Source organism: Myotis brandtii, unplaced genomic scaffold (assembly GCF_000412655.1).
Source record: "Myotis brandtii unplaced genomic scaffold, ASM41265v1 scaffold422, whole genome shotgun sequence".
Classification (NCBI taxonomy): Eukaryota; Metazoa; Chordata; class Mammalia; order Chiroptera; family Vespertilionidae; genus Myotis; species Myotis brandtii.
In genome coordinates, this window is record NW_005366171.1 from 1,624,649 (window position 1) to 1,636,820 (window position 12,172).

Here is a 12,172-nt window from a genome sequence, read left to right on the forward strand (position 1 = left end):
TGGGGAGGTTGAGTCCCCGGCTCCGACCCGGATCTGGAGCCGGGTCCCGGCAGCGGGCTGACCCGCCCTTGTGTGTGTGTATGTACCCGCTTAGGTAGACATGGAGAACTATTTGGCGGTCGCGGCGCTGAACGGGATGGACCGGCGTTCCCTGCAGCGCTCGGCTAGGCTGGGTCAAGAAGTGCTGGAGCGGGCTAAGAGGAGGGCAGTGGACTGGCATTCTCTGGCCGAAAGCAACGTGGGGGGCATTTTCCCGGAGCGGCCCTACCGAGAAAGATGGCCCGCGGCCGGCCCCCAGCGCCTTCTCCCCGGAGAGGTGAGGGCCCCTGTGCCGGGGACCAGCCTATTCATTCGCTCGGCGGTGGCCCGCTGGGCCCGGGGCACGGGCCACGCGGAAGCAGCTGAGGGCTCTTGCTCTTGGCGAAAGCTGTGAAGTATCAGGACAGGAACGGAAAAGCCCTTTGAAAACTCGCCACATTTGACAGATCATTATTGGGTAGCTTTAGGATGCTGCTCAGCCCTGGTTACTTTATTTAAAAAATCTTTACTTGCTACCATCTGATATTAGAAGAAAGCCCGCAAACCAGTCTTTGTCCTGGGTAAATTGCATGTCAGTGGATTCCTTGTGGAGTTGGAATTCTTTCTCAGTAAGATCCTTCTTACTGACTTAAAGTTTCTAAGCCTTTCACAAAGTAAAAAGGAAGCTATTCCCTAAATGACTTCACTCCCCAGGAGGGAATACCAGATCTCACCTGTCACTTGCCATTTATTCAAATAGAGAGAAGAAAGATGCCCAACCCTCAGTGCTTCTTTCAGAACGATGGCGGAGTTCATGGACTATACTTCAAGTCAGTGTGGGGTAAGTTGGTGTAAGCTGAGGCCATGCCCCGTTCTGCCTGGTGATGGATCACAAAGTGGGTCTTCGTGGAATTTAGGGAAAATCTGGAGACTACCAGTTCACACTGCCCCATCTTTGTGGGCGGATTGTAATCACTCAAGGATTTAAACCAGGTGGTAAATCCATGTTAGAATTCATTCAACAGCTATTTGTTTGAATGCCTAATTCAGGAATTGTTATTGAGGATACAGCGGTGAACAAGTCAGAAAAGGTCTCTGCTCTCACTATTGTTTCAGACTAGTAGGAGGGAAAAAGCTTATTTGTTGAATTCTAAAACAATCAAATCCAACTATTTGCCCTTTTTAACACTTCTAACTGACAGGGAGTCTTAAAAAAAATCAGTAGGGTCACCATAAACTGGAACTGAGCCTCTCTGTTTTCAAAATGTATTGAAACGAAAACTGAAACAAAATCCCTACATTAGGAATTTAACCTCTGTTTCAAGTGCCTGGTAATGTCGTCGTTAAGTAGGCCCCTGTGGTCTGTATCGCTTGGTGGCCACGAAGGTGGTTCGGTGAACAGATGCAGCTCCCTCATCGGAAGAGGTGTGGCTCAATGGCAGGAGCAGCCTCCCAGGAGTCATATCCAGGTTCTGCCACATCCTGACTAAAGCCTTCGGCCAGTTAGTCGCTCTCACCCTTCCCTTCCCCGTGGAAAAAATGGTCTCTCAAATCCTTGCCAGCCTTTACAGTCTCTTTCTTGGTTTCCACTGAGAGACGAACATCAGAAATTTCATAAACTGTAGCATGAGGGACTTAGGATTTTTGGTACCATTCATTGAAATGGCTGAACAAGGGTTTTTAAGACCCTCTTCTCAAAGGTATATACTAACGTCATCTTTAAGTACTTTGAGGGAATGGTGAAGGCAGGCCAGCCAGCATTCAAGGAAATCACCTGCATGGAAGGCACTCTTTATCATCTGAGAATTACAACAATGCTGGGTCTCTTCCACCCTTAACTTCTTTATGATTCCAATGTGGTTGTAAGGATGCTGGTCTGAAAGGGAGAAGGAAGAGAATACCTTGTTTCTGTCCTGCTTTTCAATTTAATATGTTAAGATTCAAAAAAAAAATTACTAATCTTTCTACATCTTGTATAAAATCCCTGTGACTCCCAAGAACAGGATTCCAGCCAATGAGATATAGTTCAGAGAATATTTTTATGTCCTTATTCTGTTAAATGGTTTTAGAAAAATTCATAACTTGGGCTCTACTGTAAAGTGACCAACTTAAACTTGGGTTCATCGCTCAGTAAAAGGAATAATATTTGTCTTTGGTTTGAGGTTTAGCAAATTGGTGTTCTTCATTGTGGTTTTCAGTTCAAGTATCCATTATGGAATGGAGCCTCAGAACCCTTTGGCTTTCCGAGATAGAATTCAGAACAGTATTCTGAGTTTGCCTTCACAATGTTGAAGCAGCCCCTAAGGTACCTCATTAGACCCATGTCTTGAAGCGCTTTCCCCTGCTTCTCATTCTTTTGGTCTCATGCCTTAAACGCTGACCCTACACTGTGTTCACAACAAGCAGGCCAGCGATGTCCTCATCATTAGTCACAATCAGGGGCACATCTAAGGTTAATTTCAAGGGGGGTGCCGGAAGCCGGTCCATCCTTGCTGCTTGACACAGTTGCTGCAGGAAAGAAACATCTGCACAGCATATGTTTCAAGGGACCTGGCATATATAGCATATTGTTCTTAATATGTTTGCTCTCCTTAAGCGCCATGTGTTTTAACCAAGGTCACCTCTCCGAGAAAGGTTGTTTCCCCAGGTAGGGATTTTTCCCTGAGGTTAGGGAGGGGATACAACCCCTTAATTAAGTGCCAGGCGGGTAGTTAAGCTACATAATCTTTACTCCCTGGAATGGAGATAAGAAACGCCCTAACCTTTGTAATAGAAATTGACAGGATTAACATCTAAGGTTAATTTCAAGGGGGGAAAGGAAGTAGACAAGAAAAATGTAATGGCTTTCTGATCCTTTGGATTATCCTCCTTAAATTGAAGACCTCACCCTCCTTTCCTCCACAGGGGAGAACTGACTGCATAGCTCTTGGGTTTATGTTACATTTCCTATTGTATTTCCACATCTCGAGGCGATGCACCCCTCTCTTCCCTCATCCTTGTCTGAGACTTAGACAGTAAACACAGAACTGTTCATTAGAACTTGTCATGAGAGGAGGTGAAAGGGCATGTGTATTTGACTTGGGGGCGCAGATAAAATTATTTAAGCTGGCAGAGAGCATGGCCCTGCCCAGCTTTAGTTGGCCAGAGCTCTTGCCCGACAGAGGCAGCAGATGGCAGCAAAGTGATGCCAAACGCAGTTTCCTTCTCTGCAGCCACTTACACAGGCTAAGATTTGTTAGATGACCTCAGATGCCTGTCAAGCAGGCAGGTAACTTATCTTTGCTCTTTTGTCTCCCTTCTTAACCATATTTTGCCCAAGTAACAGTTTTTTGAAAATTTATCTATTTGGTTACCCAACATCTTTCACGTTACTTCTCCAGAAATATTATTCATCTGTGCCAGAGGAAGGAGGGGCAACCCACGTCTATCGTTATCACAGAGGGAAGTCGCAGCTGCACTTGTGCTCGGACCTCGGGAATGGCCAGGTGTGTATCCTCATGTCTTGTGCTGTGCACCCAGCCTCCCAAGGTGGGAGACCCCAGGTCTGGGAGCTCCTGCTGTATCTATATTATTGGATGCCTGTGTGACTCAGCATTACAGTGCTCAACAGAAATGTTTCAAACCCCAGTCTTGGAGAACTTACAGCCATGAACATGTCCAAAATATAAGACTGATGCCACCGTGGGATCTTCTGATGAAACTGCAATCCTGGGCCACGGGATTCTTAGGCAGGTTAATGAGAAGAGCTTCAGATATCCTCTTCTACATCTAGGGATAGGAAAGAGATTTTTCATGAGCACATATTTTATACTCTTAAGCTAGTGACACCTATCATGTCTTTGGTAACTTTAAAAAAGAAAGTGCAAAGAGGACGCCTCTGTAACAAAATACTTTTCCTAAAGATAATATCACAGGCCTCTCACTACAAACTTGCTTGTTTTTTCCACACGTCATTCTGGGAGAGACGAATATTCTACTTGTGAAACTGATTCAACAGAAATCCTTCGTTGTTGTTTTTGAGGAGAGTAGATGGTTTTGTTTTTGTTTTTAAACTCCTAGTTGTACTCAAAGATACTGAACTTAAATCCAGAGTCCAATCCACAGTTGGATCTCTGACTTCCCTGACCGGTGGGTTCAGGGAAAGAATGGAAGCGTGGCCACAGGGATACGAGTGAGAGCTGGATGCACGCTGGAAGTCCCTCTTGTTTCCCGGCCTGGGATATGAGGAGTAACACCACAGCCCGCACGCTGGCTCCCCTTTTCTGGCCTGACGATAAGGGGGTCATATGTGAGCGAGAGTCATCCCTATCCCTCCCATTCTTTCCTATAAATGTGAGAAATTGACTTTATCAGGTCAACCTGTTCCCTACTAGCGCCCCCACTCCCAAGACAAGCAGTAAATAGTCTATTTTCTGAGAACCTGTTAAGTGTCAGGCACTTCTACACTTTAAATCTTCCTTGCAATCTAGTGCCCCCATGTTATTGATGAGGAAAGCAAGGCTGAGATAAATTATTCTGCCCTTCTCAGCAAAGAGCAGACATAGGACTCAAACTCAGGTTTATCTGACTCCACAGCCCAAGGAAGATAAAAAATAATCATGGTGAACATCTAAAAATGCCCCCACAGAATTCACTAAAAGCCTTAATAATTTAGGTGACAACTTAGAAAAATGGATGGAACAATGGTTAGTTCCTCATAAGGTAGGAGAAGATTTCTCTTTATTATCCAGAAGTCAGAGCCTGGGCACTGATGTTTCTGTTTGTTTCTCCAGAGACAAGAAACGCCCCTGGGTTTTGGAGGCGTCTGTCCAGCCACAGAGTGTACGCTCGAGGCACCCCAGCCTGTGAGTACGGAGCTCCTGGTGTCCCCTCTGGCCTCCCCACACGACCATTTCATGAACCAGTTGACCTGGTGACTCGAGAGCTCTTTGTGCAGGGCCCACAGTATTTTCACGTTGGGATGTTTTTATCCTTGTGGGGAGTGCACACATTGTGGTTCAGTGTCAAATGTTTCCTTGGTATCCTTCCCCCACTGGAAGCTTCAGGGGTGCTCTGTGCCTGGACTCATAGTTGTGGTTGAAAAGAATGCGAAGTATTCACATCTCAGTTCCTACAGCTCAGCTGGGCTGGCGGGTCCTGCTGGAATTCCACCATCTGTTGGAGCAGCAGGAGCGGCCTGACCCCTCTGCTTACAAAGTGAATACCATCGCTACAGTTCTGAAACATACACACTTGGTTAGATCGGGTTCCAAAAGATTTGAAGGGACTTGTTCCTATTTTCCACTAATGTTTCTCTGTAAAAACATATAGGGATGGGTTTCTCATTTTTAGGATAAAGTGCTCATTAGTTTATAAACTCAGGAAATCTGGAACTGGCCAGGGCTGGAATTCTGAGGGAAGGAACTCCAGCATTTTGCTGCCATCATTTGCTTAGTTTTTGTTTGTCTACAGTGTGCTAGCCAGGATTCAGAATATACTAGAGTTTAGCAACTACGCATATTCTGCTAGTACAAATGCAAGCAGTTAGGCTTAGATGCCTCCAAAACCTGCTGGCTTTTGGTAACTCTAATCTTCCAGATGTTCACGGTGTGGGAAGCACAGATGCTGATCTTACCCCTGATTTCCTTTTATCCAGACAAACGAGGCATCCTTGGCTTTCTGCAGTTCTGATATAGCTGTATTTTCTGAAACCTACTTTTATTTACATAGTTGATAACCAATAAATAGTTGTGGTGTTGTCCCATACATTCACATCAGTTAAATGATTCTAGGCCCCTGGTTTTGCAGTAACTGGGGTAAACATGAAAGGATATAACATAAAGCAGCTTTGGAAAAAATTGGCTTCAGATCTGTCTGTCATGTGGAGGGGGAGGAAGTATACAAATTATCCTTATCCTCCTAGTGGAATCTGCTGGCCAGGGCTTGGTTTCCCCCACCGAGTGTGGTGGGGAGAATGACAGCTCTGCCTGCGGCTCCTTCTGAGCACTGAGTGAGCATGAGTGGCATCCCAGCTGAGGAATAGGAGCCGGGCTCTTAATGACGACTCTGTTCTGAGCTAAGACCCCGCTGCCTGCACACCTGCCCTGACCCACTTCCCCGCCTTGCATGAAGTCTATCATTGGAGGTTTGTGCTCAGCTCAGCTCTAAACATAAAGCTTTCCCTTTACTCCAGCCTCCAGGGTTCTTGCACCAGGGAGAACCAGTCTGTCCAGGGAGGGCTCTGCCAACCAACTGACTTGCTGCATGACAGGAAGGAATCTACTCGTAGTATCCCCAGCTTTAGGAGAAAGGAAATGTCTCACTGTCCTAATAATGAAAAAGAATGATTCTTGCCCTGACCGGTTTGGCTCAGTGGATAGAGCGTCGGCCTGCGGACTGAAAGGTCCCGGGGTCGATTTCGGCCAAGGGCATGTGCCTTGGTTGCGGGCACATCCCCAGTGGGAGGTGTGCAAGAGGCAGCTGATCGATGTTTCTCTCTCATTGATGTTTCTAACCCTCTATCGCTCTCCCTTCCTCTCTCTGAAAAATCAATAAAAAAAAAAAAAAGAATGATTCTCATCACTCCAAGGTGCCTTGCCATTGCTGCTCATCTGTGACAAGTGCCACTGTCTGCTTTTGATCCCCAAAACAATGTCCTTAGTCTTTTCCTCTACCCAATTCTTATCTTTCTACTCCAGCTAGTGTTCCTTTTATGACTCATGTTCCTAGAACACTTGAGCATCTACAGTGTTCTCACATGTGAGGTAGGTATTACCAAAGTCTTAGAAAAAGGAAACAAGCCTAAGGAGACACTGAGACTTACCTAAAGGATAGTCCTACTATGTGGCTGAGACTTGAAAATGGAACCTCCATCTCCCACAGGAATGCTTTCTTCCATCTGGCCTCTGGCACACAAAGGAAGCCTGGTGGAGGTGCCTGGGCATTGGGATATAAAATCTCTAACCCACTAATATCCTCTTTCCTTCCAGGATGAGAACATCTCTAAGGACCTCTACATAGAAGTATATCCAGGGACCTATTCTGTCACTGTGGGTGCAAATGACTTAACCAAGAAGACTCACGTGGTGGTTGTTGATTCAGGACAAAGTGTGGACTTGGTTTTCCCCATCTGATGCAGACCATCACGTTGCCTTTTTTTAAGTAGCAAGGAGAATAAAGCCACCATATGATTCTGTTAATATTTATACATTAATCCTGCTCTTAAGGCTGGCCTTCCTGAGACCTGAAGCTTGTCTCTTTCAGTGCCTATTTTAACCTCAAAAGTTTTTAACCTCTTACCCTCTTCTGCCTAAAAGTAATAATGATGCTGTCTGAATAGTTTTTACTGCTTGCTTTCCAACTAAAGGATAATTATGATAATAAAAGGAGAGATTTGTAAATAAAGAGAATTCCTTTTTATTGGTATTAAGAGCAACAAAATGTCATTCATGTACAACTGTAGGCTTTATGAAAAGATGGCAGAGAGGCTGTGGATACACTTGCCCAAAACAGGCTGACCACGACCTGTGACTTCTGTGGAACAGCATTCTCACGCTCATCTCACCAGGCAGGGAGACCTGGCCGGGCCGGCAGCACTCCTGTGGCTCTTAGGACAGGTGCCTTCCTGTGCCCGTCTGCAGGGAAGTCTTAAAGGGGTGAAGATGCTGCTGCTTATGCGACTGCCATCTGTGGCCTGCACTCTACCACTGAAGGCTGTGCCAGCCACTTTGTAACTCTTCCTCAGGTATTCACTCTCCTTTGCTTCCTATAAGAGAAAGAATCCTGAGGGTCGTATGCTGACTGTAATTTTAAGGATCAAAAGTCACTGATTTTAAAGAGTCATAGATGTGTCCTTAACCTCTAAGCGACCACACCAAAAGTATTATTGCACCTTTCAGTTTAATTATTCATCTCATTTTGAACATGTCTTTCCTCAGAAAAAATGCCAGCATTTTATGTGATGAATCGAAATTTTAAGTAGAGCTATGTTAGCATTCCTAGTGAGAAACAGACTCACAGGGACATGGGGCTTAGGAAAGCAGACCCATGCCCATCACCAAATAAGGGGTCATTTAAATGGAGATCCTTGCACCCCCAAGAAGTTTATAATGTCCTTTGTAGGTTCTGTAAGCCTTTTGAAATTGTATGCAAAATTAGAGGCCCAGTGCACGAAATTTGTGCACTGGGTGGGAGGTGTCCCTCAGCCCAGCCTGCACCCTCTCCAATCTGGGACCCCGAGAGGGATGTCCGACTGCCCATTTAGTCCCAATCCCTGAGATCAGGCCTAAATGGGCAGTCGGACATCCCTCTCACAATCCAGGACTGCTGGCTCCCAATCACTTGCCTGATTGCCCCTAACCACTCCCCTGCCAGCCCAATTGCCCCCAACTGCCCTCCCCTGCAGGGCCGGTCGCCCACTACCCTCCCCTGCAGGCCATCTTGTGGCCACATGGGGGCGGCTATCTTGTGTGTTGGAGTGATGGTCAACTTGCATACTGGTTGTGACTAATTAGCATATGTGGGCTAACTAGCATATCCCTCTCATATATAATAATTCTGGGCACCCTGGCCAGTGTGGCTTGGTTGAGTGTCGTCCCATGCACTGAAAGGTTAACCGTTTGATTCCTGGTCAGGGCACATACCCAGATTGCAGGTTCAATCCCTGGTTGGGATGCATACAGGAGGCAACCAATTGATATTTCTCTCTCACATCAATGTGCCTCTCTCTCTCCCTCTCCCTTTCTCTAAAATCAATAAAAACATTTTTTTAAATTGTGGGTATGTGCATTTTTCTGGAAAGGGGAGCCATGGTTTTTATTTTGAAAGGGGATGTGACCCCAAGAGGTCAAAGAACCTTGGAAGGAGTCCTTAAGAAGCCCCTTCCCAAGGAATTAAGAAGTGCAAACAAGATAGTTACAAAATAGTCATGGGGACATAAAGTACAGCATAGGGAATATAGACAATAATATTGTAATAACTATGTATGGTGCCAGTGAGTACTAGACATATTGGGGGGGGTCACTTCGGAAATTATATAATTGTCTAACCACTGTGCTGTATACCTGAAACTAATATAATATTGAATGTCAACTGAAAACAAAACAACAAAACACACACAAGAAAGGAAGCAGCCCCTTCCCCGCCATGCTGCTTTACCTAGATCCTCAGGGCTTTTAGTCGAAGGCCTTCCGGTGTCTCTGATGAATCACAGTGGTCCTCTGACTCAGTTTCCTGTGTTCCGCTGTGTCTGGCAGGGTCTGTAGAGGCTTTGCGTTGGCTGCTTCCAGGACCAGCTCCTTGGTATTCCCCACTACTGCCATTTGTGCTCCCTGCTGCCTGTGGCCCTTCTCTTCTTTCTGGATGCTGCGGCATCTTTTGCCTAAACCCAAAATTCAATGAGGTGTGCTGAATAGGCCACCGTTCTGATGGGATGAGTCCGGAGACTAGAGTACAACTCTGCCAAGGATCAAAGGATCTCTTCACTACCTATAAGCTCCTAGCACGGTTCTCTATATTTAAAGAAGAAATAGATTTTCTTAATTATTTCTGGCCATTATGTTTTTGAGGAAGGTTGTATCTGATCACCAGGTTTGGCATTGCGTAGAAGTTATCAAACCAATTTTTCAGAACAGCCAGTAGGGCAGTGGTTCTCAACCTTGGCTGCACATTAGAATCACATGGGAATCTTTTTAAAATCCTGATTTCTGGGCCTCATCCTCCGGAAATTCTGTTTCTTTGTTACTAATGTTGTGGCGGGAAGCAAAGGTAACCAATCACCACCAGCTGAAGGAGCTTATCAATCACACTGATCACAAAGAGGAGATCCTAAGCTGATGGGGAAAAGTTCAGAGGTTGAATGGGGCGGGGCCTGGGACTTCCTGAGGAAAAGGGCCATATCTAAAAAGGAAGGGATACTTGAAAAGAAATCCATCCCCTCCTGACTTTTAAAACTACAGATTGAATCCTGTTTTTTAACCACAAGCAAGGGAGGAGAGCAATGTGGCTGCCGGCAGCCAACAGTCTGGCCTTTCCAGGATCGCTAGGTTAGGATTAAACAGGAACCTCACTGCCTGTACCTGAAAGTAACACGTGTGGAGGGCGGAGGGACCCATACAGGAGGATTGGTAAGAGGCAGATCCTGAGGCGGAGCCTAAGACTGACTGTCAGCATCAGTATTGATGGCTACCAGGCACAGTTAGGAGACAAAACTGTACATTTCCTTTAAAGAATACAGTCTGGAGGGAGAAGGAAGAGCTCTGTTGGGCACACCCCGTTTAGTTAGTTGTGGTATGTAGTACCCTGTCTGTGAGAGACAAAACTGTACATTTCCTTTAAAGAATACAAAGTCTGGAGGGAGAAGGAAAAGCTCTGGTGTTGGGCACACACCGTTTAGTTAGTTGTGGTATGTAGTACCCTGTCTGTGCCTAGGGCTGGGGATGCCCCTTTCTCCACACCCCACCTCAGGCCTACACTCCACAGCTTTGGGTGCAGGACTGGGCCCTGGCAGAACACAGGTCCACTGATTCTCATGGCTCAGCTCCAAGAATTACCTTTCCCGGAGCAGCAAGTGACCCCATACTCGAAGGAGAGCCCCTTCCCAGCTCAAGATGAGGAGGCCTGGGGCTGGCTGCGGATTGCCAGCAAGAGCACTGCCTCCCTTGAGTGGGAGAGAACGAGCCGCATCATGCAGTGTCCTGCTTCTGACTTACTGAAGGGCCCTCCGGAGGGGAGGGTCCGATGACCAATGTTCAAAAAATAGTTTCTCTGCTTCTCAGGGCGTTGAAGACTGATCAACACCTGCAGGCATTTGACTATTCATCTGGAGAAAAATCAAGGCCTCCAAGGACAAAGGGGGGTGAGAGGGAGCAGTAAAAACAGACAATGGCAATGCCCTGTCCAGAGAGACTAAGAAGGACAGTTGTTCAACAGGGATGCAAACCTTTAGTTGTTCAATAGGGATGCAAACCTTTGCATAAAAATCAGCCCGGCCTTTCATACTGGGCTTTACTGCTTAAATGGAAACCTTACCCTTTCCCTCTCACCACAGACTCCCCTTCAACATGACCACTCTCCTAAGTTTTACTTCCAACCCCAGCTTAGTGGTCACGCGGCTCAGATTCCTAAGAGACCCGTGGGAGGGAAGGAGCAAGGGCATCGGCCCTGCGTCAGAAGAAGGTGTACCTGGCTTCCCAGGAAGCGGCTCAGGCCCGTTCCTCCTCCAATACCTCCACTCGGGCTGGTCCGGGCCCGCCTGCCTCCTCCGAGTCTTCTCAGGAAGAACGGGGTCGGACGTGACTGTGCTGTCTACCACCAGCCTCTGAGGGAGGCCCGCCTCCAGATCTTTCTCCAAATCCTCTTCAGAGGAGGAGGAGGAGGAAGAAGAAACAGCCATGGGAGCCTGCATGGCCACTTTCTCCTTTTTGGGAGCCTCTAGGGGCAGAGGCTGCACCTTGGGCTTTAGCTCCGCCTCTGGTTGTTCTCCGGCCTTGGCCCCCGAGGTCCTGGTGAGAGGCCACCAGGTGGGTCCAGCCAAAGGGCAGCAGCCGGGACAGCCCTGGCACAGCAGCTGGCAGCAGGCGCGGGGGTGGCAGGGAGGGCACAGGAACGGGGTGCCCAGTGGAAGCCCGTGGGTGACATATCCAGTGCCCGGCCCCAGCAGAGAGCAGCAAGGGGCCCAGAGGAGGGTAGTGGGGGGCCTGCTGGTGACAGGCCAGTGCAGCCGCTCCACAGCCTTCTTCCAGACAGCAGGGGGCACCCCCCAGGCCCCGCCCCGAGGCACTGTGGCTGTTCTGCCGTTCCAGAAGTGGACGGTGATTTCTTCTTTGGATGCTGCATAATAGAAAATGGCAACGTTTTATTACAACCACCACTTCCATGTCATGGGATAAGGGTTCTCCTATCCCCCAAGGCAAAACTCAGCGCAGCCCAGCTGCTCTGCCTGCCTCCCATGCACACTTCTCCCGGGGGGTGGGAGGGGGTTGGACGGTGATTGGATGCTGCATAATAGAAAATGGCAACGTTTTATTACAACCACCACTTCCATGTCATGGGATAAGGGTATAAGGGTTCCCCAAGGCAAAACTCAGCGCAGCCCAGCTGCTCTGCCTGCCTCCCATGCACACTTCTCCCGGGGGGTGGGAGGGGGGGGCGGAGGGGGGGGGGTGGCAGCCTGCCA

The 12,172-nt window shown here is 47.6% G+C and overlaps 2 protein-coding genes across 5 annotated transcripts in view; one reads left to right on the plus strand and one right to left on the minus strand.

The window, feature by feature from the left end:
- The first annotated feature begins 6 nt into the window (after nucleotides 1–6).
- AKIP1 (A kinase (PRKA) interacting protein 1) lies at nucleotides 7–7,401 on the plus strand. Of its 2 annotated transcripts, XM_005873952.2 has the most exons (5): nucleotides 7–316; nucleotides 779–859; nucleotides 3,399–3,503; nucleotides 4,791–4,862; nucleotides 6,987–7,401. In XM_005873952.2, exons 1-5 carry the CDS (start codon nucleotides 101–103, stop codon nucleotides 7,128–7,130), a joined length of 618 nt encoding a protein of 205 aa, XP_005874014.1. In that variant the 5' UTR covers nucleotides 7–100; the 3' UTR covers nucleotides 7,131–7,401. The 2 variants fall into 2 exon arrangements, with proteins under 2 accessions (XP_005874014.1, XP_005874015.1); XM_005873953.2 differs by lacking the exon at nucleotides 4,791–4,862.
- The window catches only part of LOC102241673 (chromosome unknown open reading frame, human C11orf16), a 31,830-nt gene continuing 27,055 nt past the window's right edge, over nucleotides 7,398–12,172 (minus strand). For 2 of the 3 annotated variants that reach the window (XM_014545846.1, XM_005873955.2), the window contains exons 5-7: nucleotides 11,179–11,826; nucleotides 9,154–9,376; nucleotides 7,398–7,762 (exon numbers count right to left, since the gene is read on the minus strand). In XM_014545846.1, coding sequence (XP_014401332.1) covers nucleotides 9,171–9,376; nucleotides 11,179–11,826 — 854 coding nt within the window. In that variant the 3' untranslated portion in view covers nucleotides 7,398–7,762; nucleotides 9,154–9,170. Of the gene's footprint in view, nucleotides 7,763–9,153; nucleotides 9,507–11,178; nucleotides 11,827–12,172 lie in introns of those variants that run through there. The other variant, XM_014545847.1, reaches the window with a different exon arrangement.